Raw genomic sequence first — 26,922 nt, 5'->3', positions numbered from 1 at the left:
TAGGCCTGTGAGCCATGGCCACTGAGCCTGCGCGTCTGGAGCCTGTGCTCTGCAATGGAGAGGCCACAACAGTGAGAGAACTGCGTACGGCAAAAAAAAAAAAAAAGATAGATGAGTTGGGTTACTAGTCATTTGTAATCTGCCTATGTTGAAGTGAAATATTTCTCCACAGAAACCATTTCACATGGTGGGAAAGTTCCAGGCCAGTTCCCAAATCTTATTTACACAGTAAGGATTAATTAGCCCCTCTTTCTCTTCTGCATCACTGTTTTCCCTCTACTGGATCACTGTCATCAACATAAGGACGTGCTATAATTTCATCCATCTTAAAAAAAAAAAAAAACAGAACAGCAACAACAAAAACAAACTTGTCTTGGTCCTACTTCTGCCTCTAGCCATTCAACACCCCCATTCCCTGATTTCTCCACCCTCCTTTTTGGTAAAATTCCTTGAATTAGTTCCCTGATTTCTCTCCTGCAATTCTCACTTAAATCTGCCCCGTTCGGGCTTTCATTTTCAGCATTGTATCAAACCATCTGACCAAGGTCAGTTATGTGCTATATCCAGTGGTTAATTCTGAAGTCTCTTTTCACTCAGCCTCTTAACAGCATCTGACACAGTTGTTCACTCCTTGAAATCATTTAATGTGTCTTTCAGGAAACCTCAAGTTCCTGGCTTTCCTCCTACCTCCTTCTCCTCATCTTCTCTACCTCTGAATATTAAGAGTACCCTAGGACTTAGTCCTTGGGCCTTTTTTCTTATTTTTATTTATACTTACTCCATTAGCAGTTTCATATTAAATTTCCTTAAAGTAAGATACATCCATGCCTAACTTAAAGGATTTAATTGCTTCACTGTAATCCTCAAATAAGGTCAGTTATGGCTAATTCTATCATTTGGGGAGGCAGCTGCAGATGAAAAACAAATACAAAAGAATTAAAGAGAAAATAAGTGACTTAATTTTCAGTAAATCATCACCATCTTTCTTTAAAATTCAGTATTACTGGTATAGAGAGTTACTTAAAAGTTAAAAATAATAAAGCTAAATTGATGAATATCAAAACAAACATTATTTATTCTAGTCATTTATTACATTGGAAACATTTAAATACCACATTAAATATTTCATTAAAAATGTAAATCATGACCTTATCTATGGTCCTAGTCCCATATGGGCCTATAACAGTAACAACTTATATTAATATAGACTTGTTTCAAAACCCTTTTTTATAACAAGTATCTCATTTTACCCTAAAAAGACTCCATAAGAATATTACAGTAAATACTATTTAAGCCAGCAGTTTCTGCTCTTACCATGACCTCTCACATAACAGTCAGACTTTTAATGAGCAGATTTAATTAACTTAAAATTAGTTGGAGGGCTTCCCTGGTGGCGCCGTGGTTAAGAATCCACCTGCCAATAGATAGCTAGTGGGAAGCAGCTGCATAGCACAGGGAGATCAGGTCGGTGCTTTGTGACCACCTAGAGGGGTGGGATGGGGGTGGGGAAGGAGACACAAGACGGAGGGGGTATGGGGATATATGTATACATATAGCTGATTCATTTTGTTATACAGCAGAAACTAACACAACATTGTAAAGCAGTTATATTCCAATAAAGGTGTTAAAAAAAAAAAAGAATCCGCCTGCCAATGCAGGGGACACGGGTTCGAGCCCTGGTTTGGGAAGATCCCACATGTCCTGGAGCAACTAAGCCTGTGCACCACAACTACTGAGCCTGCACTCTAGAGCCCGGGAGCCATAACTACTGAGCCCACGCACCACAACTACTGAAGTACGCGCGCCTAGAGCCCGTGCTCTGCAACAAGAGAAGCCACCGCAATGAAGAGTAGCCCCCACTTTCGCCACAACTAGAGAAAGCCTGCGCGCAGCAATGAAGACCCAACGCAGCCAAAAATAAATAAATAAAATAAATTTTTTTAATTTTTAAAAATTAACTGGAGAACGCATAAATCCATCCCCATTACAAGAAATATATATTAAAATTCATGTTCAACTGATGACAGGTCATTAATGTCATCTTTCTGTACTTAGCATAAAATTACAAAAAAGAAATTTACATTTTCTTTTTAATGTTAATGAAACTAAGTCCTTTATATACATATCCATTAAGGGATATTCTTTATTTCATTTACTTCCATGACTACACTGATGATAAAAATGATATTAACACTGATCTCCTATATATTAGGTACACAATTGTTGCCTGCCTCTATCACAATGAAAAAAGACTTATTTTTGCAAGCAAGAAGGGGAATATATTTATAATTGAGCATTCACTAGTAATGCACGACGCTTTTTCTCCCTCCCAAATTCCCACTTCAAATGATGTGGCGTGCACTGCCTACTAACCCCAGGGCAACGGTTAGAGGCATAAAGACTAGAGCAAAGCTTTGTAAAGTATACCTCATCTCTCTTGAGGGCTCAAACTTCAGTCCTTCAAGTCCTGAGGACTGAGGAGTAGCCCCTTCCCCTCTACTACTGAGCATACATCAAGAGTCAGTATAGACTCTTACAGTTCTGCCTCTAAGATCTCCATCTATGAAATGTCCCTTTCTGACCTAAATATTCTATTCCACCCCTCCAACTCCTCATTATTAAATTTCTTTGTCCTTACCCAGTCCTTGTGATCCTTTCATTCTCCTCTGTTTTCAAAACCATCAGCATACCTTTGGCTTTGCTTCCCTTCCTACCTCACTAGCATTTCAGATTTCTTTTCAAAGGAGAATTGCCCCAGACCACAGGTCTTACTTTATCCTCTGGTCCCTACTGAAGTCATATCAGAACGCAACACATTACATCTTCTCTGATCACATCTTCAGCATCCTCTTCTGGCTGTCCTTTTAATTTCCACTCTGTAAATAACGAGTCAGGAATCAACAGTTCTGTTATACCCCAGTTCGTTCTATACTCTCTCTTCTTCATAAATCCATCTATATCCAGATCTTGAACTATCACCTCTAAATTACAAACAACCCTAACATCCCTGTAAACATTTAGACCTGTGCTGTCTGCCAGACAGCAACACAATAATGTCTCATTAACTCATTTTCAACATATCCAAAATCATATTCATCATCAGTGACTCCCCACTCTCCCCCCAAAGAAAATTTACTCATTCTTTGGACTTCTCTATTTCTAATAACATCACCTAATCACCTAGCATTTGAGGTCATCTTTAAAGCAAAGTACTGGTTTCTTTACAATATCAATTCAGTAAACTTTTGATTATATGCAAATTGCTGGCAAAATAACTGCATTTTCATCAAAAGGATATGATACAGCCATTTTCATTCAACTCTTTTGATGGTTCACTAATTTGGTACATGATTTTTACTCTGCACGTGGCTTGAACTCTGGAACCAATCCCCAACACATACCTGCAATTTTGCCACCTAACAAGTTAATCAAAATAATCCCATTTTTCCCCTGCATCTAGAGGACACCTGAGTCAGGAGTAAGCCTAAGAGATTGGGCAGTTAGATTTTGGCTAGTATTGTGAAAGACTCTGTAGCTGTCTATGCTTAAACCTTAGTTTCCACCTGATAAAAGTGAGAATTATACCTCCTCACTGGGTTGTTTTGAAGATTACACCATACATATGCCTAGAACAGTGCCTAGCACATAGCAGGTGCTCAAAAAATGGTGCTACTGTGATTACTGGTGTCACTATTAAGTCAAGAGCAATACAGCCACATGGGAAGCCATTCTGCTTCTTCAGGGGACTGCTTATAGCACATCTTTATTTTAAATTAATCTATGTCTTAAATTTTAGAACAATTCTAATTTTGATCACTGTATTCTATTCCACTGTTCTTTTAAACCATTCAAATGTTCCCCAAATTCCAATATTCTGTCATTTAAACCTCATCTCTCAGTCCACTTTTCATTCCCAGAAGTAACATAAAAATCCTTAGAGAGCGTGACGGTAATCATACTTTTGGTTGCCATGTTCAAAACAGCAGAAATACTTAAGATTTATACCTTAAATAAACACCTGAGGATTCTAGGCGAAGTGGAAGCCATAGTCTATACACTACATTTATGTACTCTTTTAAAAAAAATATTATACATATCTCACTTTACTTCATTCAGCTCTCTGCTCCCTTCACTCTCCCTTACAACCCTACTTAAAGTAGCGGCCCCTCCCATTACTTACTATATCTATGCCTTGCTTTATTTTTCTTCATAGAACTTACTGACATCTATTACATAGGTATTTATTACTTATGTATTACACAGGTATTTGTCGATTGCCTATCTCCCGAACTAGAATGTAAGCTCCACATGAACAATGATTTTGTTTTGTTCTCCACTGAATACAGTAGTTAGCAGAGCCTGGCATTTAATAAGTGCTCAATAAATATCTATTAATGAATGAATGACTGGAGAGGTCAAGACCCTCATGTGATATATAGTCTCATCTGGTTTCTTAGAGTGCAGTTAGAAACAACAAATTAAAGGGGGAAGCTGAGAGAAGCAGCCATATAAACACGGAAAGCTGACAGAGAAAGATAGGGAAAGTTCAAAATTGCAAACACAGTAACGTAGGCCAGCAATGTAGATCATTTGTTATATGGATAAATAATCCTATATCCTTTAATAACCAATATCTCTGTATTACAACAAACTGTAATAACAGAAGGTCTTCATAATAAGTCAATTCATCGGTTTAACTGAGCATCTGTACATGTAAGGTTTTGGTAGGAGATAGGGGAATCTTTATTACTAAGAATAGGTTAAATTGTATTCCATGTACTTTGTTTAAAGAAGCAAAGTCTCCTTAAATACAGTTTAAAAACTGTGAATTTTAAAACTATTTCCATGGAAAGTAATTAAAACACAAATTTTACTTTTAAAAGGAAAAGATATAATTTTTTGGAAAAGACATGTAAATGGAATCTCTCAATTCCCAGTGAAGTCAGATGAAGAAATCATTACCACATTTGACAAGTTTAAAAATTAACTTAATTTTTCTTTTTAAGAAAAAATTCATTATTGACCTATAGATCATTAGGCTTGCAACAGCCTATCCTCATCTCTGTTAGAAGTGTGTAAGATTTTAAAAATAGATTAGTGCATCCCTCTGTTTAGCATAATTTCTAACAATACTGGTAAAGTTACACTTAACCCAATACCCATTTCTCTCTTTAAATCATAAGCTATTCAGAAATACTACGTAGTTGAAAACCTTGACAAAGGTCTTTCTCAACTGCAAGATTTATGTATACTAAGTCAGAGCTTCTCAAATGTAAAGGTGCATACCAGTCATCCAGGGATTTTATTAAAATGATTCAGTAGATTTGGGGTAAGCCTCATATTCTGCATTTCTAAAAAGCTCTCAAGATGATGCTGACACTGCTGGTCCACAGATCACACTTTTGAGTATCAAGACACTAAAGACTATATGACCTCAAAAATTACTAAGTCACTTTGAAGAAGAATATTGAAATAAATGAAAAATCAAAATTCTATCTGATTAAGTCTTACCAAATGTTTTAGAACAACATATTGAATGCATAATTGCAAAGCTAAGTTCAAATTGGCTTTGCTTACTTTTCTTAGTTCTTATCTTCATAAAACCTAATGTATTCTATCATAAGTTTAAGAGTATACTATATCAAGCTTCCATCAACATATTATTTCCTCAATTAAGTTTTCAAAGTGTACTTGTTACTTAGCTATCTCACTCAGAATCAACTATGACCCCTGTCTCAGAATCAACTATGCCTCCTTTCTCAGAATTATCAGCAAATCAAAGTATCTTCTTTCAAAATACTGTACTGAGCAGCCTGGTCTAAAGCTATTTAATTAACAGCGTGCTTTATTACTAAGACTCACAGTTTATATCACAACTGGATATACCTAAATTACCAAACTTTTATATAGTGCTTTATAGTTTATAAATGCCTTCTATTATATTATTTAATCCTCACAACAACTCTTCAAGGTAGTTTTTATCATTTACATTTCATAAATAAGGAAACTTATCAGAAGTAAAATCGTCCAAGACTATATAATAAGTGAAAGTACTAAGAATTAAATCCAGTCTTCTGACTTAAATACAGTCAATTCCTGATTAATTTCTACGTAACTGCAGGAGGAAATATAGATAACTGAAAATAGCCATTAAAATCAAAACTACAGTTTATTCAAGGAGAGTTATTATATCATGGCTTGTCATATGAAAAGAAAGGAAGCAACCTAAACATCTAACAGTGAGGAATAAGTGAAATAAATTTCGGTTTACCTATATAATGAAATACTATGCAGTTTTTAAAAATACATATGATTACTTTCAGGTTCCACTCCAACATGTAAAGAGCTTGGAAGCCACCATTCTTTCTCTCATAACGAAACGAAAGCTGAACGAACTGAAAACCAATGGACTTTTCTTAGATCCACCAGAGACTAAAGTCACAGGACAAAGTGCCACCCAAGAAACTAGAGAGAATGGTGAATCCAGAGAATATAGATTAGCTAACTGAAGCAGAAGCCACGGGAGCCAGGAATTGGTATGAACACTTAAATGGTAACTTCAACAAGTTGCTGGACACTGACTGTGGACTAGTTTGAAAGTTTAAAACTCCTGGGGGGGTCTCCTCTAAGGAGGTGTGGGCTGCTATACTTTCCTGGGCTTTATACCCCACAAGGTTATCATAGTGAGGATCAGAGAAAAATCACCTCCTGTTTGGCCAGAGGAGGGGGAAAGTAACCATTCTGATATAAGTCCAGAGAGTTCTCCACAAAAAAAGCCTATTCAGCAAAGGAAAAGACTTCGCCAGAGCTTTATCCAACTTGGGGAAAAGAAAATTACCCAATTCCTGCCCACTCTAGCCTTACTGACATACCTACAGAAAGGAGAGCGGAAGCTGAGAAGCACTTGTGAAGGCTCAGGGGCACAGACCCTGCAAAAGACTGATATCTTATCATAGGGTTATAGACCACTTCCCATCCCCTACACCTTACCACCACATGAATAGGGATCCTATACAATAACAGGATTATGGCTGAAAAGAAAATGCAAGGCTCTAACTCTATTGAAGAAGGTGTTTCTAGGGAAATCCAAAGACAACAAGGGAAACAAAAACAAGGACACTAAAGGAAATTGAAACCTCTGACACCTACTGCTACAGCAAACAGTAATCACAGCCTAATTCCCAGTCAGATAAATACAAAAAAAAAATAAAAATAAAAGTCATGCTAAAAGGAAAGAAAAAGCATAGTCAGAAGAGTCAAAGCAAGCATTAGAACCACACTCAGATATAGCAGAGATTTTATGATATCAGACTGGGAATTTAAAATCACTATGATTACTAAGGGCTCTAATGGAAAAAGTGGACAACATGCAAAAGCAGATGGATAATGTAAGCAGAGAGGTGGAAACTCTAAGAGCCAAGAAATATTAGAAATAAAAAAACACTGCAACAGAAATGAAGAATGCCTTTGATAGGATCATCAGTAAACTGGACACAAATGAGAAAAGAATCAGTGCACTTGAAGAAGTATCAACAGAAACTTCCCAAACTAAAATGCAAAGAGAGAAGAGAATGAGAAAACAGAACAGAATATCCCAGAACTGTGGGACAATTAAAGAAGGTGTAACATATGTATAATGGAAATAACAGAAAGAGAAGAGAGAAAAGAGTAAATAAATACTTGAAGTAATAATGTCTGAGAATATTCCAAAATTAATGACAGGAGCCAAACCATAAATCCATGAAGCTCAGACTACACCAAGAATAAAAAACCAAAAACTCTACACCTAGGCATATAATATTCAAACTGCAGAAAACTAAAAGACAAAGAGAAAATACTGAAAAAGCCTGAGGAAAAAACACTTTACGAATAGAGAAACAATGATAAGAATTAAACTGACATCTTGTCAGTAACCATGAACAAGAGAGTGGAGTGAAATATTTAAAGTGTTGAAAGAAAAACCACCAACCTAAAGAAATTACCCTTCAAAGTGAAGAAGTAATGACTTTTTTGTACAAGTGAAAACTGAGGGACTCTGTCACCAGTAGACATGCCTTGAAAGAAAAGATAAAAGAAGTTCAGAGGGAAGGAAAACAATATAGATCAGAAACTTGGATCTACATGAAGAAAGGAAGAGCAACAGAGAATGAATAAATAAATGTAAAAAAATATATTTTTAAAATTTCTCTTTGATTTTAATAGACAACTGTTTTGTTCAAAGTAATAATAGCCACAAAATATTGGGTAATTATAGTATATGCATAAATTGAATGAATGGCAGCAATGATATAAGGAATGGACGGAGGAATTGGGAATATTCTGGGGTTTTTTTTGTTTTTACTTTTTTTTTTTTTTGGCCGTGCAGCAAGGCATGTGGGATCTTAGTTCCCCAACCAGGGATCAGACTCGTGGCCCCTGCAGTGGAAGCGTGGAGTCTTAACCACTAGACCGCCAGGGAAGTCCCTGGAATATTCTGTTATAAGATACCTGTGCTACTTGTGAAGCAGCATAATGTTATGTGAAAGTGGACTTAGATCAGTTGTAAATGTACATTGCAAACTCTAGGGCACTAAAAACATTTTAAAAAGAAATATAATTGATATGTGAGGAAAGGAGAGAAAAATGAAACCATATAAAATGCTTAATTAAAGCCAAAGAAGGCTGAAAAAGACAAAAGTATTTAAAAAAGAACAAATGTAATGAATACAAAAGTTATAAATATGGTAGATATTATCCAACTGTATCAACAACCATTTTAAATGTGAACGGTTCAAATACAGCAATTAAAAGACAGAACATCTGAGTGCACTAGAAAAAAAAAAAAGACCCAACTATATGCTGTCTACAAGAAACCCACTTTAAATATAAAGACACAATTTCAGAGAATGCAGACACTTTTGAGCAGAGGAATATCCCAGGGATAAAGAAGGGCTTTACATAATGATAGGGGTATAAATTCTCCAAGAAGACATAACAATCCTTAATGCATATACCTAACAGAGCACCAAAATATGTGAAGCAAAATCTGACAGAACTGCAAGGAGAAATATAGATGGATTCACTATTACAGAGACTTGAGCACCTCTCTATCAGTAACTGACAGATCCAACAGGCAGAAAATTAATAAGGATAGGGTTGAACTGAACAGAATCATCAGTCAACTGGATCTAATTGACATTTATATAGTACTTCACCCAACAACAAAGAACACACATTCTTCTCAGGCTCACACAGACCATTCACCAAGACAGACCATATTCTGGGCTGTAAAACACCCTCCCCCCAAAAGAACAGACATCGTACAACGTATACACTCAGGCCACAATGGAATTAAACTAGAAAGTAATACCAGAAAGGTAGCTGGAAAATCCCCAAATATTTGAAGATTAAATAACACACTTCTAAATAACATATGGGTCAAAGAAGTCTCATAAATTTTTGAATATTGTGAAGTAAATGAAAATTAAAATACCACTCATCAAAATGTGTGAGATCTATCAAAAGCTTAAAGGGAAATGTATAGCACTGACTGCATATATTAGGAAAGAAGAAAGATCTAAAATCAATCTCAGCTTCTACCCTAGGAAACTAGAGAAAGAAGAGCAGTATAAGCCTAAAGTAATCAGAAGAATTTTTTTAAAAACAGAGCAGAAATCAATGAAATTGAAAATGGAAAATCAACAGAGAAAACCAATGAAACCAAAAGAGGGTCCTTTGAAAATATCAACAAAATTGATAAATTTCTAGCCATGTATTATGATGTATCACACAAAGCTTTTATTTTGGTTTTCAAAATAAATGAGTGCTAGTTTTCTATATAAAATGCTTCTCATATTCCTCCCATTTTGCTTAACCTTTCCACAATTCTCTGGTTTTATCTCGAGCACAGTTATGTCACAAAAATTTACCAACAAACAAAACCCAGATATAAGACAACATGTCTTATCAAAGAATGGAAAACAAAAATGCTTACTTTTGTAGCATAACATGAAAACATAACAGACTTCACATTTTTCAGTAGAGGAATCAAATGAGTTAATCCATTCCCCGACACACAAGCTTTTTCTTTTTTTCTTTTCAAATGAGTTAGTCATTATAGAAAGGCTAACTTTTTAGAGTAGACCTGAGTAACTGTTACTCAACAGAAAAGAATGCCAGGAAGCTTTACATTGCAAAACATACCCCAAATAAAGCACTGCTGCCATCATAATCCAACAGTGTCATCACACCCAACACCCACCTCCTTAGAATCCCTTTAGAATCATTAATTTAAGGAGTGGTGGCTTGGCAGCATATGGTTATAGGAAAAAAATGGGACTTTGAAATCTCTATTCAAGTTCCACCTCTACCATTTTTATTAGCGTTGTGACCCTGTACAAGTTACTTAATCTAGGACTCAATTAGTTGGTTGCCAAGCACCAAAAATATCATTCCAACTAGTTTGTGTAAAAAAGGACAACTTATAACAAAGATACTAGGGTGCCTCTTGCAACCCAATCTCAGGACCATGGACAAAGACACTTGAACAAAGCCAAGACTCTTTATCTGCTTCTCTTCTTGTTCTTTCTTCAAGATGTCCCTGCTTATCTACTTCACAGGGCAGGAAACAAGGCCATTAACAGTTTCTCAGTTTTGTGTCTTATGGAGAGAAAACAAATTATTCCACCCTCTGGGCACTTAGGACCTAGAAAAAACTGAGTAGCCTGGCTCAGCGCGGGCGTCTAGAACTGGACCAATAAACTACAGAAATAGGCAGAATTGTGATTGGCCTCCCTTGCCCCCTCTAAGCCAGAGCGATCTTTTTAAAAGACAGACCTGATTCAGGATTAACCTGGTTAAAATTCCTCATGGCCTTCCCCAATACACTTAAAGTAGAAATCCGTACCTCTTACTGAGCCAGAGCTAATGCGCCTTGCCTGGTCTGCCTCCCGTTTACCTCCAAAAGCCCTCCTGCCCACTGCACAGCTCAGCTTTATCTACTCTGGCCTTTCTTTAGTCCCTTGAACCTGCCAAGCTCTTTCCCATCTCAAAAATTGTTTTCCACGCATTCGTTACCTTCTATTCTTTTTTCGCATAGGTAATGTCCACCAACCTTTCCTCAAAGCAGCTGTCCCTGATTTCCAAGGTAAACTAGGTTACCTGTTCTTGTCCTTTAGAGCACTCATCACAATTTCTAATGATAAATGTGTGCCTTTCTCTAGTATCAGTCTCTTACCGTGCTGCTTAAGAGAATCAAGACCTCTGTTTTACTCTTTCTGTATCTATCTAGCACCTAGTTGGCCCTCAATAATTATGTGCTGAATGAATAACTGGCTTAGCATGGGACAATCACCACTAGATTATCCAAATGCAGATGAAGGAGAGGTAGCAGGCAGGCAGAATTACTATTATCAAGTTATTAAAATGGCTGCTTCAGCAGTAAAGGGAAGAGAGTGGTGCCCAGAGAACCTGTGCTTCTGCTGAGCAGGATGAACTTGTTTAATTCAGTTAACCCCCTTCTTCCATAAAATCCTCATAAGACTATGATATCAAATAAGTAAGACAATAAATGTAACAGTACCTATACAGTAGCTTGCACGCAGAGCAAGCATGCAGTGGTACTTCTTTTCCTCTTAGGAGACCATGTTACCCTGTTACCTGTTATTCTTGAATATTATTAACCTCCAAATAAGAACTTAATTAAAAACCTACAAAATACTCCAGTGTATATGACAAACACAGCTGTGTTTCATAACCCCTTTTCTCATAGCATCTTGATCTTACCACCTTCCTAAGAGAATTATTTACCTGCTCTTCCGTCGAAATTATATCAGCTCAAACATCCATTTAGCTTAAAGAACAAGTACTAGAAACACAAAAATGAATGAGCGCAAAACAAAACAACCAACCAAAACAACAACAACAAAACTGCCCTGTCCTCAAGGAGGACTTTCTCCCTGTCTCCCTCTGCCTCCAACCACCCCATCACCGTACTCTTGCCCGGCCCAAAGATCCACAGCACCCAAGGCAAGGCTGCCAGATTTTGCAAATAAAAATACAGGATACCCCGTACATTATCTGACAACCCTATTCTCAGGTCATATTCCATCTCTTTACCTTCATACACCCACTCCACAACTTTAGTTACAATATTTTTGCCTTCTAAAAAAATTTCTCTGGAGATACACTGCATGTGATCTTTCTCCAAAGTATAAAAATAAAATCTACCTTGACTTTACTTACAGGCTGTCAGTAAAAAACTCAAAAGAGGAAAGCAAAGAAAATCATCTTAATTCTATTTCTTGGTGGTGCTGGGAGTTTAAAAAAAGAATAAAAACAAAACAGCAACCGTAACAACAACAAAAATTCCTTTAAAAACCTAAAAAGTCTTGCTCCCACGAATAGGCATGTGAGAAAAAGAGTAAGAGTATAATCTTTCCAGAGGTAGATCCAGAAAGGAGAAATTTTCTGACAGGAAGTATATAAGCAGTAACATTAGAAAGGGAAAATGAACTCTCAGATTAAAGGGTTACACTTAGCTTCGAAACGCCTTTGAATTTTATTTGTAACCAAAAGGAACCTCAGAGATCATCTACTTCAACCTTCTCAATTCATAAATGAGAAAACCAAAGACCTTAAGAGGTAAAATGACTTGTCTAACGTTACAAAACAGATCTTAGCTCCTTCCAATTTCTCATTCTTTGACCTCTTGCCCCAGATGATGTACGGTTGCACCACTCACGGAACTGAGGAAAATCTTCCTCTTCATGTCCAGTGGGTGTCAGAGGACAAGTTCCTAATAACGTTGTTATGTCTAATACAAGAGAAATGTATTCCTAGCATTTCAAGGTAGATTCTGAATTGATTTTCCCACAGAAAGACTGTTGTACACATTATTTTCAATACAGGTATAGGTATTATACCTATCGGTATTTTCAATAGGTATTTTCAATATAGTATTTATATTAACTAATAATACAATTTTACAACTCTCAAATAGTATTAGTCTACTCCTAAAATTCAAGTATATTATGGGTTAAATTTGGTGAGTTGTCTGCAAATCTAACCAAGCATATTGCTTCTGAGAACGTAAGTTCCAAGTTCTAAACCATTTTACAAGTTTTAAAATATAATCAACCCTATTGTAAGCTAGGAACTACCACTACACAAAGATTCAAAATTATAAACTGAATGTGATAAACTAAAAACACAAGATCCTTCATTTTATAAAAAGCTCCACCCTAGAGGTCACTTATTCTTAAAATTAGGTACTCAGGCACATTTAGCACAGGATATACTCTACATACATTTTTTAATTAATATTTTACTGGAAAAATGAAATAAGTCAAAAAGAATCAAACACATATCTATACTCATCTAATTTAGGAAAAAAAAACCTTTAATGTACATTTTCATGAAGTGACCTTTAAGAAATAAGAAGAAAATTATTATCATTTCATAAATGAAAGGTTCACAATGTATGCATTATACAGTATCTAGTGCTAGTTCAAAAAATGTGTGGGTAAAGGAATTATGCCTGAACAGGTAAATGAAGTTCAAAGAACTTCCAAATACATTTTTTTTTCTTTTCTCTTGAGATAAAGCTATAAGCTTTATGAATTAAAAATTTATTTGATAGATCTTTTAAAAAATGTCTACATGGTACATTAAATCAATGGATAGTCTTCATTCATTCATTTTATTTGTCCAATAAAAAAATTAAACCTATACTATTTGCTAAACACTACGCTAGCAATCTCAGGTTTATGACAATAAGCATTGGGTCAGTTCCTGTCCTCAAGGAGCTTAGAAAAACCTTGAGTAAACTGTACTTATCCAAGTAATAATGACAGCTAAATTTTAGTTGGTCATTTAAGAAAACATTAAAAATGTCATCAAATTAATTCTCAAAAATAGAAACTATATAATAGTAACTTTAAAGACATCTGAATAGTCTTATTTATATGAAGTTTCCCCATAGAGTAACTAAAAGCACTGTTTTGGTAAAAGCAATAATAATATATTTTAATAGTTTTTGCTATGAAAATTAACTGAGTTAATCCCACGATAAGAAAATCAAAAGCTACTAGCTACTGTGATAATGAAAATCAAACACTTGGATATACCTTAAATTATTCTGACAATAAAGCAAAACGTATAATTAAATATAGTATTATATTTATACACCATCTCTGAATATATAAGTGGTTATTTACAAACCTGAATAATAAACAAAGTAGCTCCATATCACACCTCACAAATGATCAACATATTTTCAATGTATTACAAAGTCAATGTATTATATTACACTACAAAAATCAATGTATTACAAATTCAATTACAAAATGTATTTTGAATTGTGTCATCTGCAAATTTTTCAATGAAAAAGGCCTTAATGTTTTCTGGAGATTTTCTTTTTCACAAATTTAATTCACTATTCTACTTGTTTACTACCAAGTCATATAACTTTTTCATGAATATTAACTATACCTATATTTACAACTACATATATGTATTAACTATAATACCTATTAAATTTGCAATTATTAAAAACTTGATAGATGAGAAACATTCTTCAATTTAGAGCCATATGTCTCCAAAGCAAAATTCAATGTAAAACATCCATTCTAACATGCCACAGAAAATCCTAATGACATTTTTCACTGTATTTTACACTGAAATATTTTCATCGTTCATTAGCTAAAATATTTAAATTTTCTTTGAAAGCGTCATGAAAACATATGTACTTAATTTATGCATACTACTTAGTGGCATAAATGGGTTTATTTCCATTTACATATAAAGAAACCAAGACAAGGTGTCCATTTTGTAAACTGCAAGGTCATTTCCTAACAAGCAACTGATGCTACACCATCAAGTTATATTATATGTGCGCCACTTCCAAGTGCCATAAAACAATTACTGTACCTTAAAACAACTGCCTCTGCAATGTCTATGTGCAATTCCGTTTTACCAAGAGGGTTATGGCAACAATCTTAAACAAGAAAAGCTGGAAAGGGAGGATCTCAAAAAGAAAAATAAAATACTTATTTTTGGTCGTGAATTGTTTATTTTTAAATAGTGGGATGTAAACAGTTTTTAACATAATAAACAAATGACCAACAGTTGTTTCTTCCACGTTCAAAAAATATTTCATCTTTCAGGTAGATCGTGCAAAATTGTAGCCTACCCATCCTTGTAGACAGAAGTTGGAAAAATGAGAAGAAATTCTATAACAAGTAATTAAATACATGATATTGCAAAGAACTGAATAAAAAGTAAAATTTAGATAAATTTAGGAAATGTTATGGCAGTTAAAACCCCATCTTAAATATTAAATGCTTTCTTTCTTTCAACCGGAGGCTAGAACTGGCAATCAAATATTCCGCTACTGAAAAATAAAGATATACAAAACTTCCCTTATTCAAAACTTGAGAAATTTTATATCAAATAATGGACATTAAAAAATACTTTTCCTAACAGAAACTTAGAGCATAAGGGAAAAAATTGTTCCTGAGAGTTCAAAGACTGAGACTGAATCTGTAATTATGATACAGTGCTACCAACAATTAGGAAAATGAAAGTTATCTCCTATACAAATTAAATTTAAAGCATTAGACGGGCTGAATAACCAATAAATCAATTACATCAATTACCGGACAGGAATAAGACTTAGCTAATAGGTGGATCTAACACCAACACCAAAAAAACAAAAAACAAAACAAAAAAAACTATATATAATCCTAGGCACACCTTACATAAAAAAGGACAGAATTAGACTGAGTCGTATTCAAGTATCTAGGCTATCTGGGGATTAGTTAATTAATTGGCTATAGGACAGGTTATGAATGTTCAGGTCAGATGTGCTTTCTTTTCACCATTATTCAACTCCAGTTCATCATCCGCAAGTGCAAGAGAAGGCGTCAGAGTACCGAAGCTAGGGGGCATGCTACAGCAAGGGGAAAAGAAAAATGGGAAAGGTGCAATGGATGCTGCAGAGTTGAATAATTATCCGGGTGGCACAATGGGCGAGTCCTGCTGAAATCGGAGCTGGGTGAGCAGCTCCCTAACTCTGCCCAAGGCACCCCCCTCCCCATAGCAGGCATCGGAGGCTAGAACCGCGCTTGGCCTCCTCTTCTAGCGAAGAAAGAGATCCCCGCACTCGCTTTACCGTTATGTTGTCTCTTTAGACACAGACGCGCGGCGCAAAAACGCAAACGCACCAGCTGGCTTTACAGAGCCTCGGGCACGTATCTCGAGCGGGGCTTCTCCGGCACCGGGTGCCGCAGCCTCCCCCAGAGCGAGGAGGCACAGGGGCGGGCCGCGGGGGCAGGGGCTCTCAGGCGGTGGCACCTAAGACCCGCAGTCTCCCCGCCTAGAGCAGCCTCGGGGCGGTCCCCGCAACCGAGCCCCAGGTGCGCCCGCCGGCCGCCGTGTCCCTGGGTACCCAGCCGGGCCGGCGGTCTGGCTGCCGAAGCTCTGGAAACCCGCGAATGGGGGTGGGGGCCGTCGCGGGGTAGGCGCGCCCATCCTCGCAACCCTTGCTGGGCTAGTGCTCCACGTACACCTCTCTCCGTTCTGGCCAGTGAGGAAGAGTTCCTCTCCCGGCACCCTGTCCCCCCCAAAAAAACACAATTCTTGAGACTCGCGCTCACCGAGGAATCTTGAGGGGCTCTAGCCTTACCCCTTCTTCATGCTTCGGCGGTGGCCGCCGGGTTCTCTCAGCTCCCGGGACTCCACCTAGAGCCTCCAGGATTGTCAGGCTCCCCGGTGAAACCCGCTGTGGGAAGCGGCCGAGGCACCGGGCCACAAGGAACGCCGCCTGCGACGCCCGCCGCTCACCGGACCCACCGTGTGCTCGACGCGCGAGCGAACAACACCGCGAGCGGCCGCCGCCGCCCCCCAGCTGCCCCCTCCCAGCGCGCGACTCTCCACAACTGGGCGCGAAGACCCGCGCCTGAAGGAGGGGGAACCGCAGGACTCTCGCCACCTAATCCCCCATCTTTCCCACCAGGAGCTATTCCCCGCCAGTCAAGGTCTTCCCACTTATGATTCTCACTTTCCTCTTCAGCTCCCAGTGCCCAGGTGCATCTGTGGTGGGAAACTCAGCCCCCACCCACTCACCCATCAGTGGGGGATGAATATCTCTCTTCCCCCCCTTTCCTGAGGCTTTATGGTATTGCCCAATCCTCAGTTTGGGGGAGGGGGACGGAGAGAACAGTGCTTGGCCAGGGAATGAGGAAAGATGATAGCCAATTGAATGAACCTACCATTCAGGGGCGGGGTCAAAGAGGGGCCTGCCCACCCCGCCCCCTTTCTCTAAACTACAGTTCCCATCGTGCCTCTCCCACTTCCTGCCGCGCGGCACGCCGGAAGCGTAGCACTCCGAGGCCTCAAGGTATTTCGGAACTCGTAGTCTTTAATCTAGCCGCAAAGGTCCCGAAAGTTATAAGCTATTATAATTCTATTTCCCTAAGTAAATGTTTCCAAATTCCAAGTCCTGTTGTTCTTATTCTAATACTAATTAATCTATTGTAATGATTGTTTTAAAATATAAACGATTTCGTAGGAAAGGAGCTAAATAATGTGTGTCATGGCAATCTGTCAGGACCTGAAGCTACTCCTTCTTCCGCCAGGGCCTGGTCTCCACAGAGTGTCTATTGCCGTCATGTCGGCTGCGATCGAAGCTCTGGCTGCTTCGTATGGTTCGGGTTCAGGGTCCGAATCGGACTCGGACAGTGAGGGTGGACGGTGTTCGCTGCCAGCCGCGGACTCCCTTATGCACTTGACTAAATCGTCTTCAGATAAGTCCTCTCTGGCAGTGCCGGTGGACTCCGCTCCGGAGGTGGCCGTTAAGGTAAGCGTTTTGGCCACTATTGCGCGGCTGGAATTGTCGGTTTCTGCTCCAGAATCTGACAGTCACTTGTTAGGCCCCGGGTTACCTCGTCCGCAGTCCTGAAAGGTAAGTGGCTAACGCTTGGATCTCTTCTCCCTACATGCATCTTCCTTGGGAGAAGCTGGGAACTGGAAGTTCAGGACAGCCCTCCACTCCCGGCTCTCACCTCCCACCTGCAGAAAGCAAGCGGGAAGAGGGGGTGAAATTTGAATTTATGGATTAGGATGTGGCCTGGATGGAGTAGGTGTAACAGAACATAAACAAAGCTAAATCAGGACTTCCCAAACTAGAGTATGTGTCCTCGCTTGAAGTGAGGTGTGGCCTGGCTTTGTTTTGTTTTTGAAGTCATAACTAAATTCTGATTCCGGGTCTACCACTTGTTTGAACTTGGGCAAGTTATACAACGTCCTCAGTTTCCTCACCTGTACAATGGAGATATAATTTTAAAAGGACCTATCTATATGAGAGGACTATTGTGACGATTAAATGAAATGATACAAATAAAGCTTGCAGCAGAGATCCTGGTATCTAATAAAAGTGCATATATAAGTCAAGACAGTGAGAAAAGGCCTTAGATTTAAGAAACAGTGTGCATGATCCCAATTGAGGAAAGTGATAGAGGGAGAAATTGGGTTATATAGTTCCTTTAACAAATATTTATTGAACACATGTTACTTGCCAGGACTAAGGACTGAAGACACAGAGGCAAACAAGCCAGACATCTTTGACATCATGATTGCATACATTTTAGTGGAAGAGGCAGCCAATAAAATATGAGCAAATAAAGTGGTTACAGATTGGATTGAGTACTGTAAAGGAAAAAATAGAATTCCGTGAAATAGAGTTCAGTGATAAAGAATAAGTTAGGAGTATGACTTCTGTAGATTGGTCAGGGAAGTCCTCTTGCAAAAGCAGCTTTGAGGAACAGGAAAAAGCCAGCCAAGTGCACGATAAGGCAAGAGTTTCCCAGCAAAAGGAGACAGCAAGCCTTGAGATGGCAAAGAGCTTAGTGTGTTTGAAGAACCGAGGAAAGGTCTGTGTGTCTAGAGCTGGAGAAGAGCATCCACCAGTTGGTAGTAGAGGCCCAGTAGAGCCCAGTGGGGGTCATCAGGAGCTGAAGATGTGGTGAGGGGAGGCAGTGTGCAAAAACTCCTTTGTATTTAAGATGTTTCCCAGTCTAGTGATAGTGATATACCTGAGTGTTTTACAGGCTTTTAGTGAGCTATTCATGGATTTTACTTTTTACTAATGTATATCGAGTATGAAAGAATGCTTAGGATCCTCCTACTTTTATAACAAAACAAACTCCCCAAACTTACACCCCTCCTCTAGCAGCCTCCTGAGTCTTCATTCTTTTCACAGCTCAGCTTTTTGGAGCTCTCTCACTTTATCTCATTTTCTCCTCAACTCAATGCAGCCTTGCCCTAGCCTCTTAGGAAACTTACTCTCCCTGAGTAATGTCACTGGCCTTCCAGTTGTCAAGTTCTGTCATCTGAGTTGAATACTTGCATCAAGTGACACTATTAAATAGTTCTTTTTTGAAACGTTCTCTCTTTTTGGCTTCCATGGGGCCATCTGCAGTCTTCTGATCCCCTGTTCTTCTGCCCTCCCTTTCAATATTAGTGTTTCCTGAGACTCTGTCCTTAGTCCCCCTTTGCACCCCTCATACTCTCCAGGCCTTCAACCTGCAGTTCTCCTGATGACTTACAGGTGAACACTGTGAAGTGGTTCACACAGGCTCTGGAATCAAGACCGCCAGGATTCAAATCCTACCTCCAGCAGCTACCCAGATGGTGACCTTGGATAAATTAAGTGCTCTGTGTCTAAGTTTTTTCTCATCTGTGAAGTAGGGATAACACTAGTAACTATCTCATGGAGTTCAAGACTTGTCATAAAGCATATGCCAGGCACACTATCCTTATCCAATTCTAAACTCCTTGCTAGCTTCAGAACTATTGCCATCTCTCCCAGGATAGCTCTCAGGCACCTCCAATCCAATGTGCTAAAAAATTGACATTTTCTTTCCCTCGGGATCTGCTTCACCTGTTTTTCCCATTTGGATTAATGATCCCACAACCCACCCATTAGTCCAAGCCAAGAACAGAGGGGTCTTCCTTTTTCTCTTCCTTCTTCCTCAGCCCCTGAGGCTAGTCATTCAGCTGGTTCTAACATTTCTGCTTCACTAATTTCTCTCAAATCAACTCCTTCCTCTCCATTTTTACTGACAGCCTTACTTCATATCTTCCTTACTTCTCTCAGGAGTCATTCTTGACTTTTCTTTCTTTCTGAACCCCTGCTATTGGGTAATGGGTCCTGTTCATTACCAGGACCCATTACCCAATAGTACCAATGATGTTTATCAAATCTCTTTCCTCTTTTGCTGCCACTGTTCAGATTCTTATAATTTTTCTTCAAGACAATTATAATAACCTTCTAACTGGTCTTTCTACTTCCTCCATTCTTGTCTCCCAGTTCCATACCCACTTTTCCCTTCACAATGCACTCAGAGTGGTCTTTCTAAATTCCAGTGTTATCATATCACTTCCTTGCCCCAAGACACCCTATTGCCTGCTGGGTAATTTCTGAGTTCCTTATGAGACCTGCCGTTCTCCCATGCTGAACTCTCTACAAAGCACCCAAAGCCTATTTTCTTTTTTTCTCTCAAGATTTTGCCCATGCTAGTCTCTCTGCGTGGAGATCCCTTGCCTCATGCCTCCCCTCATCCCACCCCCCAAAACTCTACTGTCCTTCAGTCTCAGTGCACATATTTCCTCCTCTGTCTCCCCTTTCCACATCTCAGTTAGAGCACTTGCCACATTGCTGTGATTTGTTAATTTTTTTCTTTCCCCTGGACCAGACCCTGGCGAGTTTGTTGTGTATATCTGTTTTCATGTCTTCAATGCCTAGTACACGATATTAAGAGAAATACATTAGGTGAGAAATGAATGAAAGAGTAAGTGAAAACCCAAGTCTTGAAAAAGCATGTATGTTGAGATTCAAGGTACATTGATTGGGTGGGAGTGAGAGGAAGTCTCTAAAACTCAGTTCAATCACTTCAAGTTATAAGTAAGATAATCCAGGAAGAAAGACTGAATAGGTATCAGAGGTCCATTAGAAGCAGAGCTGGGGCTAAACCCCGCAGTGATCTGGTTTCTGTGATGAGAGAGTAAGGGATATTGATCATCGCTAGTTTATTAATATGCTTTTACAAAAGCTTATACCCAGTAAATTTAATGACAGAAAAGTGTCCAGGGGAGGAGATGTGAAGCATACAAATAAGTTCATCTGTATTTGTCAAATTGTACTGTGACTAATAGCAAGCATTCTGGCAAAGTATGAACTTATGTAATGTTTTTAATCCATATCACTGAACACTAATGAGATTTCACATACCTTATAGGTGATTTGATTTGATTTTTTTTTTTTTTTTTTTTTTTGCGTTACGCGGGCCCCTCACTGCTGTGGCCTCTCCCGTTGCGGAGCACAGGCTCCGGACGCACAGGCTCAGCGGCCATGGCTCACAGGCCCAACCGCTCCGCGGCATGTGGGATCTTCCCGGACCAGGGCACAAACCCGTGTCCCCTGCATCGGCAGGCGGACTCTCAACCACTGCGCCACCAGGGAAGCCCTGATTTGATTTTTTGAAGTTACTATTGGGTTGTCTTTTTCCTGATCTGTAGGAGATCCTTATATATTCTGGATACTATCCTTCGTCAATTATGTGTTGCAAATTTGTGGCTTGTTATGGATTGTGGCTCCTTTTCCTTGTTGGAGAAATTCTTCCTTTTCCCAAAGTCATAAAAATATCCTCTCATTTTGTCTTTTGAAAGCACTGTATTTTTGCTTTTTCCATTTAAGTCATGACTCCACATGGAATTAAGTTTTGTGTATGGTGTGAACATTTTTAATAATATAGCTCTATCTTTGGTAGGGTTGTTCTACCTCCCCCACCCCCACCCCACCTCCATCCCTTTTTGTTGTTATTCAAGAATGTCTTGGCTATTCTTGTCCCCTGTAATTCTGTATACGGGTTAGAATTAACCTGTAAATTCTGCTAACACCCAGGTGGGATTTTGTTTGGAGTTGGGTTGACTCCTAGATCAATTTGAAGACAGTGTTATATCTGTTCATTCATTTAGGTCTTCTTTAGGTTTTTAATTTCTTTGAAAGTTTATAATTTTCTCTATCAATATCTTGAACAGTTTTGTTGCAGATATTTCTAGGTGCATCTTAGTTTTATGCTATTATAATAATAAATTGTGTTATTTTTTCCATTATTTAATTTTTTGACTGATCTTACTACTTAAATAATGGTATCAGCTGCAAACATGACAGTATTTTTTTCTTCCTTTCAGTCCTTTTTTCTTTTCTTTTTTTTTTTTCTTGCCTTGCCATGATTGCTAAGATCTCCAGAAAGATCAAAAATAAAAAGAGGGGAAAAGAATATATCAGGCAAATTCCAAGAAGAAGAAAATGGCATTGATTGTATTAGGGTCAATAAAATAGACTTTAAAACAGAAAAAGGATCACTTCATAATGATACAAGGCTCAGCTCACAAAGAGGTACATAACAATTTTAAATTTATATGCACCTAATAATGTAAGCGCAAAATATTTAAGCAAAAGTGTTTTTAACTACGAGAGAAACTAACAAATCTACAATTACAGCAGAAGATTTTAATATACCTCTTTCAATAATTGATAGAATAAGCAAAACAATATCAATGATGACACAGAAAATTCAAACAAGAAAATTAGCAAACTGAAGGGTATAAAGGACATGGCACTAAATGCAGAAAACTGTTTTCAAGCAGTAATAAAACATTTTTTAAAAACTGACCATATACTAGGCCAGGGATTGGCAAACTTTGGTAAAGGGCCAGATAGTAAATATTTGGGGCTGTGCAGGCCACATAGAGTCTTTGTCACATCTTAATGTCTGGGAGCATTCACTCTTCTTCAATTTTTTGGAAGAGTTTGAGAAGGATAGGTGTGAAATCTTTCAATATTTGGTAGAATATTGAAGCCTTCTGGTCATGGAGTTTTATTCTTTGGGAGTTTTTTGATTACTGATTCAGTCTCCTTACTAGTAATTGGTCAGTTCAGACTTCCATTTCTTCATGATTCAGTCTCGAAGACTGTATGTTTCTAGGAATTTATCCATTTCTTCTAGGTTGTCCAATTTGTTGGCATATAGGTGTTCATAGTAGTATCTTATAATCCTTTGTACTTTGATATCAGTTGTAACTTCTCTCTCGTTTCTGATCTTATTTATTTCATCCTCTCTTTTTTCTTAGTGAATCTAGTAAAGGTTTATCAATTTTATCTTTTCAAAGAACCAGCTCTTGTCTTTTTCTTTCTATTGTCTTTTTAGTCTCTATTTCATTTATTTCCACTCTGATCTTTATTATGTCCTTCCTTCTACCAACTTTGGGCTTCATTTGTTCTTCTTTCCTAGTTCCTTTATGTGTAAAGTTAGGTTGTTTATTTGAAGTTTTTCTTGTTTCTTGAGGTAATCCTATGTCTCTAACTTCCCTCTTAGAACTTCTTTTGCTGCATCCCATAGATTTTGGTATGTTGTATTTCCATTTTCATTTGTCTCAAGGTATTTTTCTTTTTAATTTCTATTTTGATTTCTTCATTGACCCATTGGTTGTTCAGTAGCATATTGTTTAATCTCCACATATTTGTGGGTTTTCCAGTTTTCTTCTTTTAATTGATCTCTAGTTTCATACCATTGTGGTTGAAAAGATGCCTGATATGATTTCAGTCTTCTTAAATGTATTGAGACTTATTTTGTGGCCTAACATATGATCTATCCTGGAGAATGTTCTATGTGCATTTGAAAAGAATGTGTATTCTGCTGCTCTTGGATGGAATGTTCTGTATTTATCTATTAAGTCAATCTGGTATAATTATGGATTTTCTTTCTGGATGATCTATCCATTAATGTAAGTGGAATATTAAAGTCCTCTACTATTATTGTATTCCTGTCAATTTCTCCCTTAGGTCTGTTAATACTTGCTTTATATATTTAGGTGCTCCTGTGTTGGGTGCATAGATATTTACAAATGTTATACCTTTTTGCTGGATTGACCCCTTTATCATGATGTAATGTCCATCTTTGTCTTTTATTACAGCCTTTTCCCTCTGTATTTGTTAAGGGCCAAACTCAAAAGATATCTTTATATGAATTTCTATTTTTTTCCTCAGCCACTTAAACTCCCATTATAGAAAGTCTATTCATTTCTATTTTTTGGCAAAAAACCTATAACATAAATTGATAGTTTGTAATAATGGTTGATATTTATGTCTTGTTTATAGTTTACAAAGTACTTTCACATCCATTTTCTTATTTGTATAACAGTAAGAAATGTGAAAAGGACTAAAAGGTAAATATTATATGATTTTATTTTCAAATTACTTTGAATCAACAAAAGGTAACATTTAAACTTATTTGACTCATAGGGTACACTTTACTTATTGCACTTTAATTTTCATGGATAACTAAAGCTGAATAGAAATCCTTTGTAATTCTCTGGTAATTTCAATTGCATGCCTAATTGTTATTGAACTCCTCATGGGTATTAAAACAAGGTTGTGGTGTTGTCCAAGTTTTTTTAATTAAACGTAAAATTAATAACTCTTCATTTTCTGAGGAGTTGTCCAGTTTGTTCTATAATTTTAGCAGGAGCCAGAGACGGGGACCTATTTATATTTTTTATTAGTTGCCACATTGCTTTTTAAGAGTAGTTCTTTTAAAATTGTATTTTGCATTTAAAACTTGATGTCTTGTGGTACTCTGTTCAAAATAATTCAAATTTAGAATATTTAAAATACCCTTAATCAGAAGGATCTGGTAAACCATATTATAAAGTGGTTCTAGCAACTGTATTCTAAAAAAGCCATTGGGGAAGTATGAACACGGCTAAGCCTCTTGTTATTATAAGCAGTTTATCTTTATAAAAGAGAGAAAAGCATTTAATTTAGTTTTTATGCAGTTTAACTTTGTGGTACTTGGTTTTGCTACTGAGCCCTAGGTAGATACTCTCTCTAATCAATGAAGATTCGGGTATGCTTTCTAGGGTAATATAGGTGGCCCAGCATTTGAACCCCCTTCCTTAATAGTCTTAATGTAAACAGCATCTTTCCCTGCCTCCTACCTTCAGAAGCTGGAAACCCAGATTCTATCCTCCCAGCTCCCTTTCAGCTAAGGTTTAGGACTATAATTTGGGCTCACAGGCAGATGCACCCACCTAAATTCTAATCTAAAGCTAATACACAAAGAAGCAAAGAAAAAGAATATTTTACGTGGCAGTGATAACTCCCAACACTAAAAGATTAAAAGAAAATTAAAAGATCATCTATGACTCCCAACATCTCCCACCAACTCCAAAAATCTATCACCCATCACCCATTCTTGTCTTTGTAATCTCTGTTTCACCTCAGGGAGGATTCTCCTTCCCTTTTCAGAGGCTAGTTGGTTGTATCTTGAATTATCTCCCCTCTCACCTCTTCCAGAATGACCATACCTTTTTGATCATTCCCTCATTCTTAACATGTTTCTCCCTACTTGCTCCTTTCCTGTAGCTTATGATTGACTAAATCTTTGGCTTAGCCTTTTCTTTAGAAAGGAAAAAAGCAGAAAATCCTTCAATCTGGTACTCCATCTCTTCTTTACTGCCAAACGTCTTGAAAGAGCAAAAATATTGATGTCTTTTTTTTTTTTCTAAATCCCCGGTTATACCTCTGCCCCTTGCAGCTGGCTCTCCATACTTCACCCCACTACCAAAATTGCTCTGGCAAAGGTTTTCTGTGACATAATTGCCAATTTCAGTGATCTTTGGTCAGCCTTCATCCTCTTTAATTTCTCTAGGAATTTGACATTTCTTTCTTCAGTTTAACAAATATTTATTGAACATGCGCTTAATGCCCTGCATTCTACTGGGCAGTAAGACTATAAAATATAAGTAAAAGTCATGTGCAACAAATAATGTATCACAAGGTCTATTAGGAGTTATGTGTAACATCTCTTAGGACTGTGGATGAAAAAGCATTTTTCCTGAGCCAAGAGGAGGGGCGGTATCAGGGAAAAGAAGAAGATGACATATTATCAGATAGCAAAGGGAAATGCATAAGGAACAAAGTAACATTGCCAACAACACAGGAAGCATGAAAGTGCATGATATTTTAAAAAGTCAGCAATTAGTCTAATACAGCAAAAATGGGTGTACGTTAAAGCAGATAAGGACATATTATAATAGACCAGGCAAGATATGAAGTCTGAAATAGGTTGGTGGAGAAAGGAAGGTGGGAGTAGGGTTGCTAGAGAAATATTTTAGGGGTAGAATCAGTAAGACTCGGTGCCTAATTTGTTCGTGTGTGACAGTGAAGTCATGGGGAAATGGTATCTTCTGTTTTGGACATATCAAGGTATTTGATGCTGTGGAATATCCATATAATGAAGTTCAATAGGCCGTTAGATATGTGGATACAGAGGCTAGGTATGGTCAAGGCTGCAGATAAAAATTTGGGCTGGAAATTGAAGTCAAGAGATAAGATAAAGATGTGGACAAATTTGAAACAAGAGAGGAAGGAAGTTTAAGAGAGTCAGACCTGAAGGACTCTATCTTTGTAAAGTAGAGAAACTAAGTCACCTGCTTTGGTGGGGGGTGTATTAATAGTGACAAAATTTTGGAACAATAACTGTGTGCCTATAGTACTACTTTTCCTGTCAGTTTTCTATGTTTGGTCATTACCTAGTCTAACTCTACGAGATCTTCATTTGTCAGTGGCATTGCTTCTTCTCCAGCATCACTGTCAACTTCATGCTTTCCTACCTGTTTTGCAAAATTTGCAGTGTTACTTTGCATTATCTTTGCATTATGTTTAGATATATATCCTACATCCGCAAGTGGCCAACAGAATAAAGATGGTGACGTGACAGGAATAGTTCTAGGGTGTTAAGGCCACATTCGTGCATACAAAATCCAACTTCTGTAGCTTTTTTTTTTTAACATCTTTATTGGAGTATAATTGCTTTACAA

At 37.8% G+C, this 26,922-nt stretch overlaps 2 protein-coding genes across 6 annotated transcripts in view; one reads left to right on the top strand and one right to left on the bottom strand.

The window, feature by feature from the left end:
* Positions 1-17,154, bottom strand: part of WASF1 (WASP family member 1) — a 93,449-nt gene extending 76,295 nt beyond the window's left edge. For 4 of the 5 annotated variants that reach the window (XM_082634399.1, XM_082634401.1, XM_082634402.1 and 1 more), the window contains exon 1: positions 16,635-17,154. The gene's annotated coding sequence lies outside the window, so the exon portion shown is untranslated. The remainder of the gene's footprint in view (positions 1-16,634) is intronic. The other variant, XM_082634400.1, reaches the window with a different exon arrangement.
* A 464-nt stretch (positions 17,155-17,618) lies between these two features.
* The window catches only part of CDC40 (cell division cycle 40), a 50,562-nt gene continuing 41,258 nt past the window's right edge, over positions 17,619-26,922 (top strand). The window contains exon 1 of the mRNA XM_082634398.1: positions 17,619-17,836. Within this exon, the coding sequence (XP_082490524.1) occupies positions 17,648-17,836 (189 nt within the window). The 5' untranslated portion in view covers positions 17,619-17,647. The remainder of the gene's footprint in view (positions 17,837-26,922) is intronic.

This window comes from Mesoplodon mirus, assembly GCF_964341445.2.
Source record: "Mesoplodon mirus genome assembly, chromosome: 10".
Classification (NCBI taxonomy): Eukaryota; Metazoa; Chordata; class Mammalia; order Artiodactyla; family Ziphiidae; genus Mesoplodon; species Mesoplodon mirus.
The sequence above is the reverse complement of the archived record's forward strand: the minus strand, read 5'-3'. Positions and strand labels throughout refer to the sequence as shown.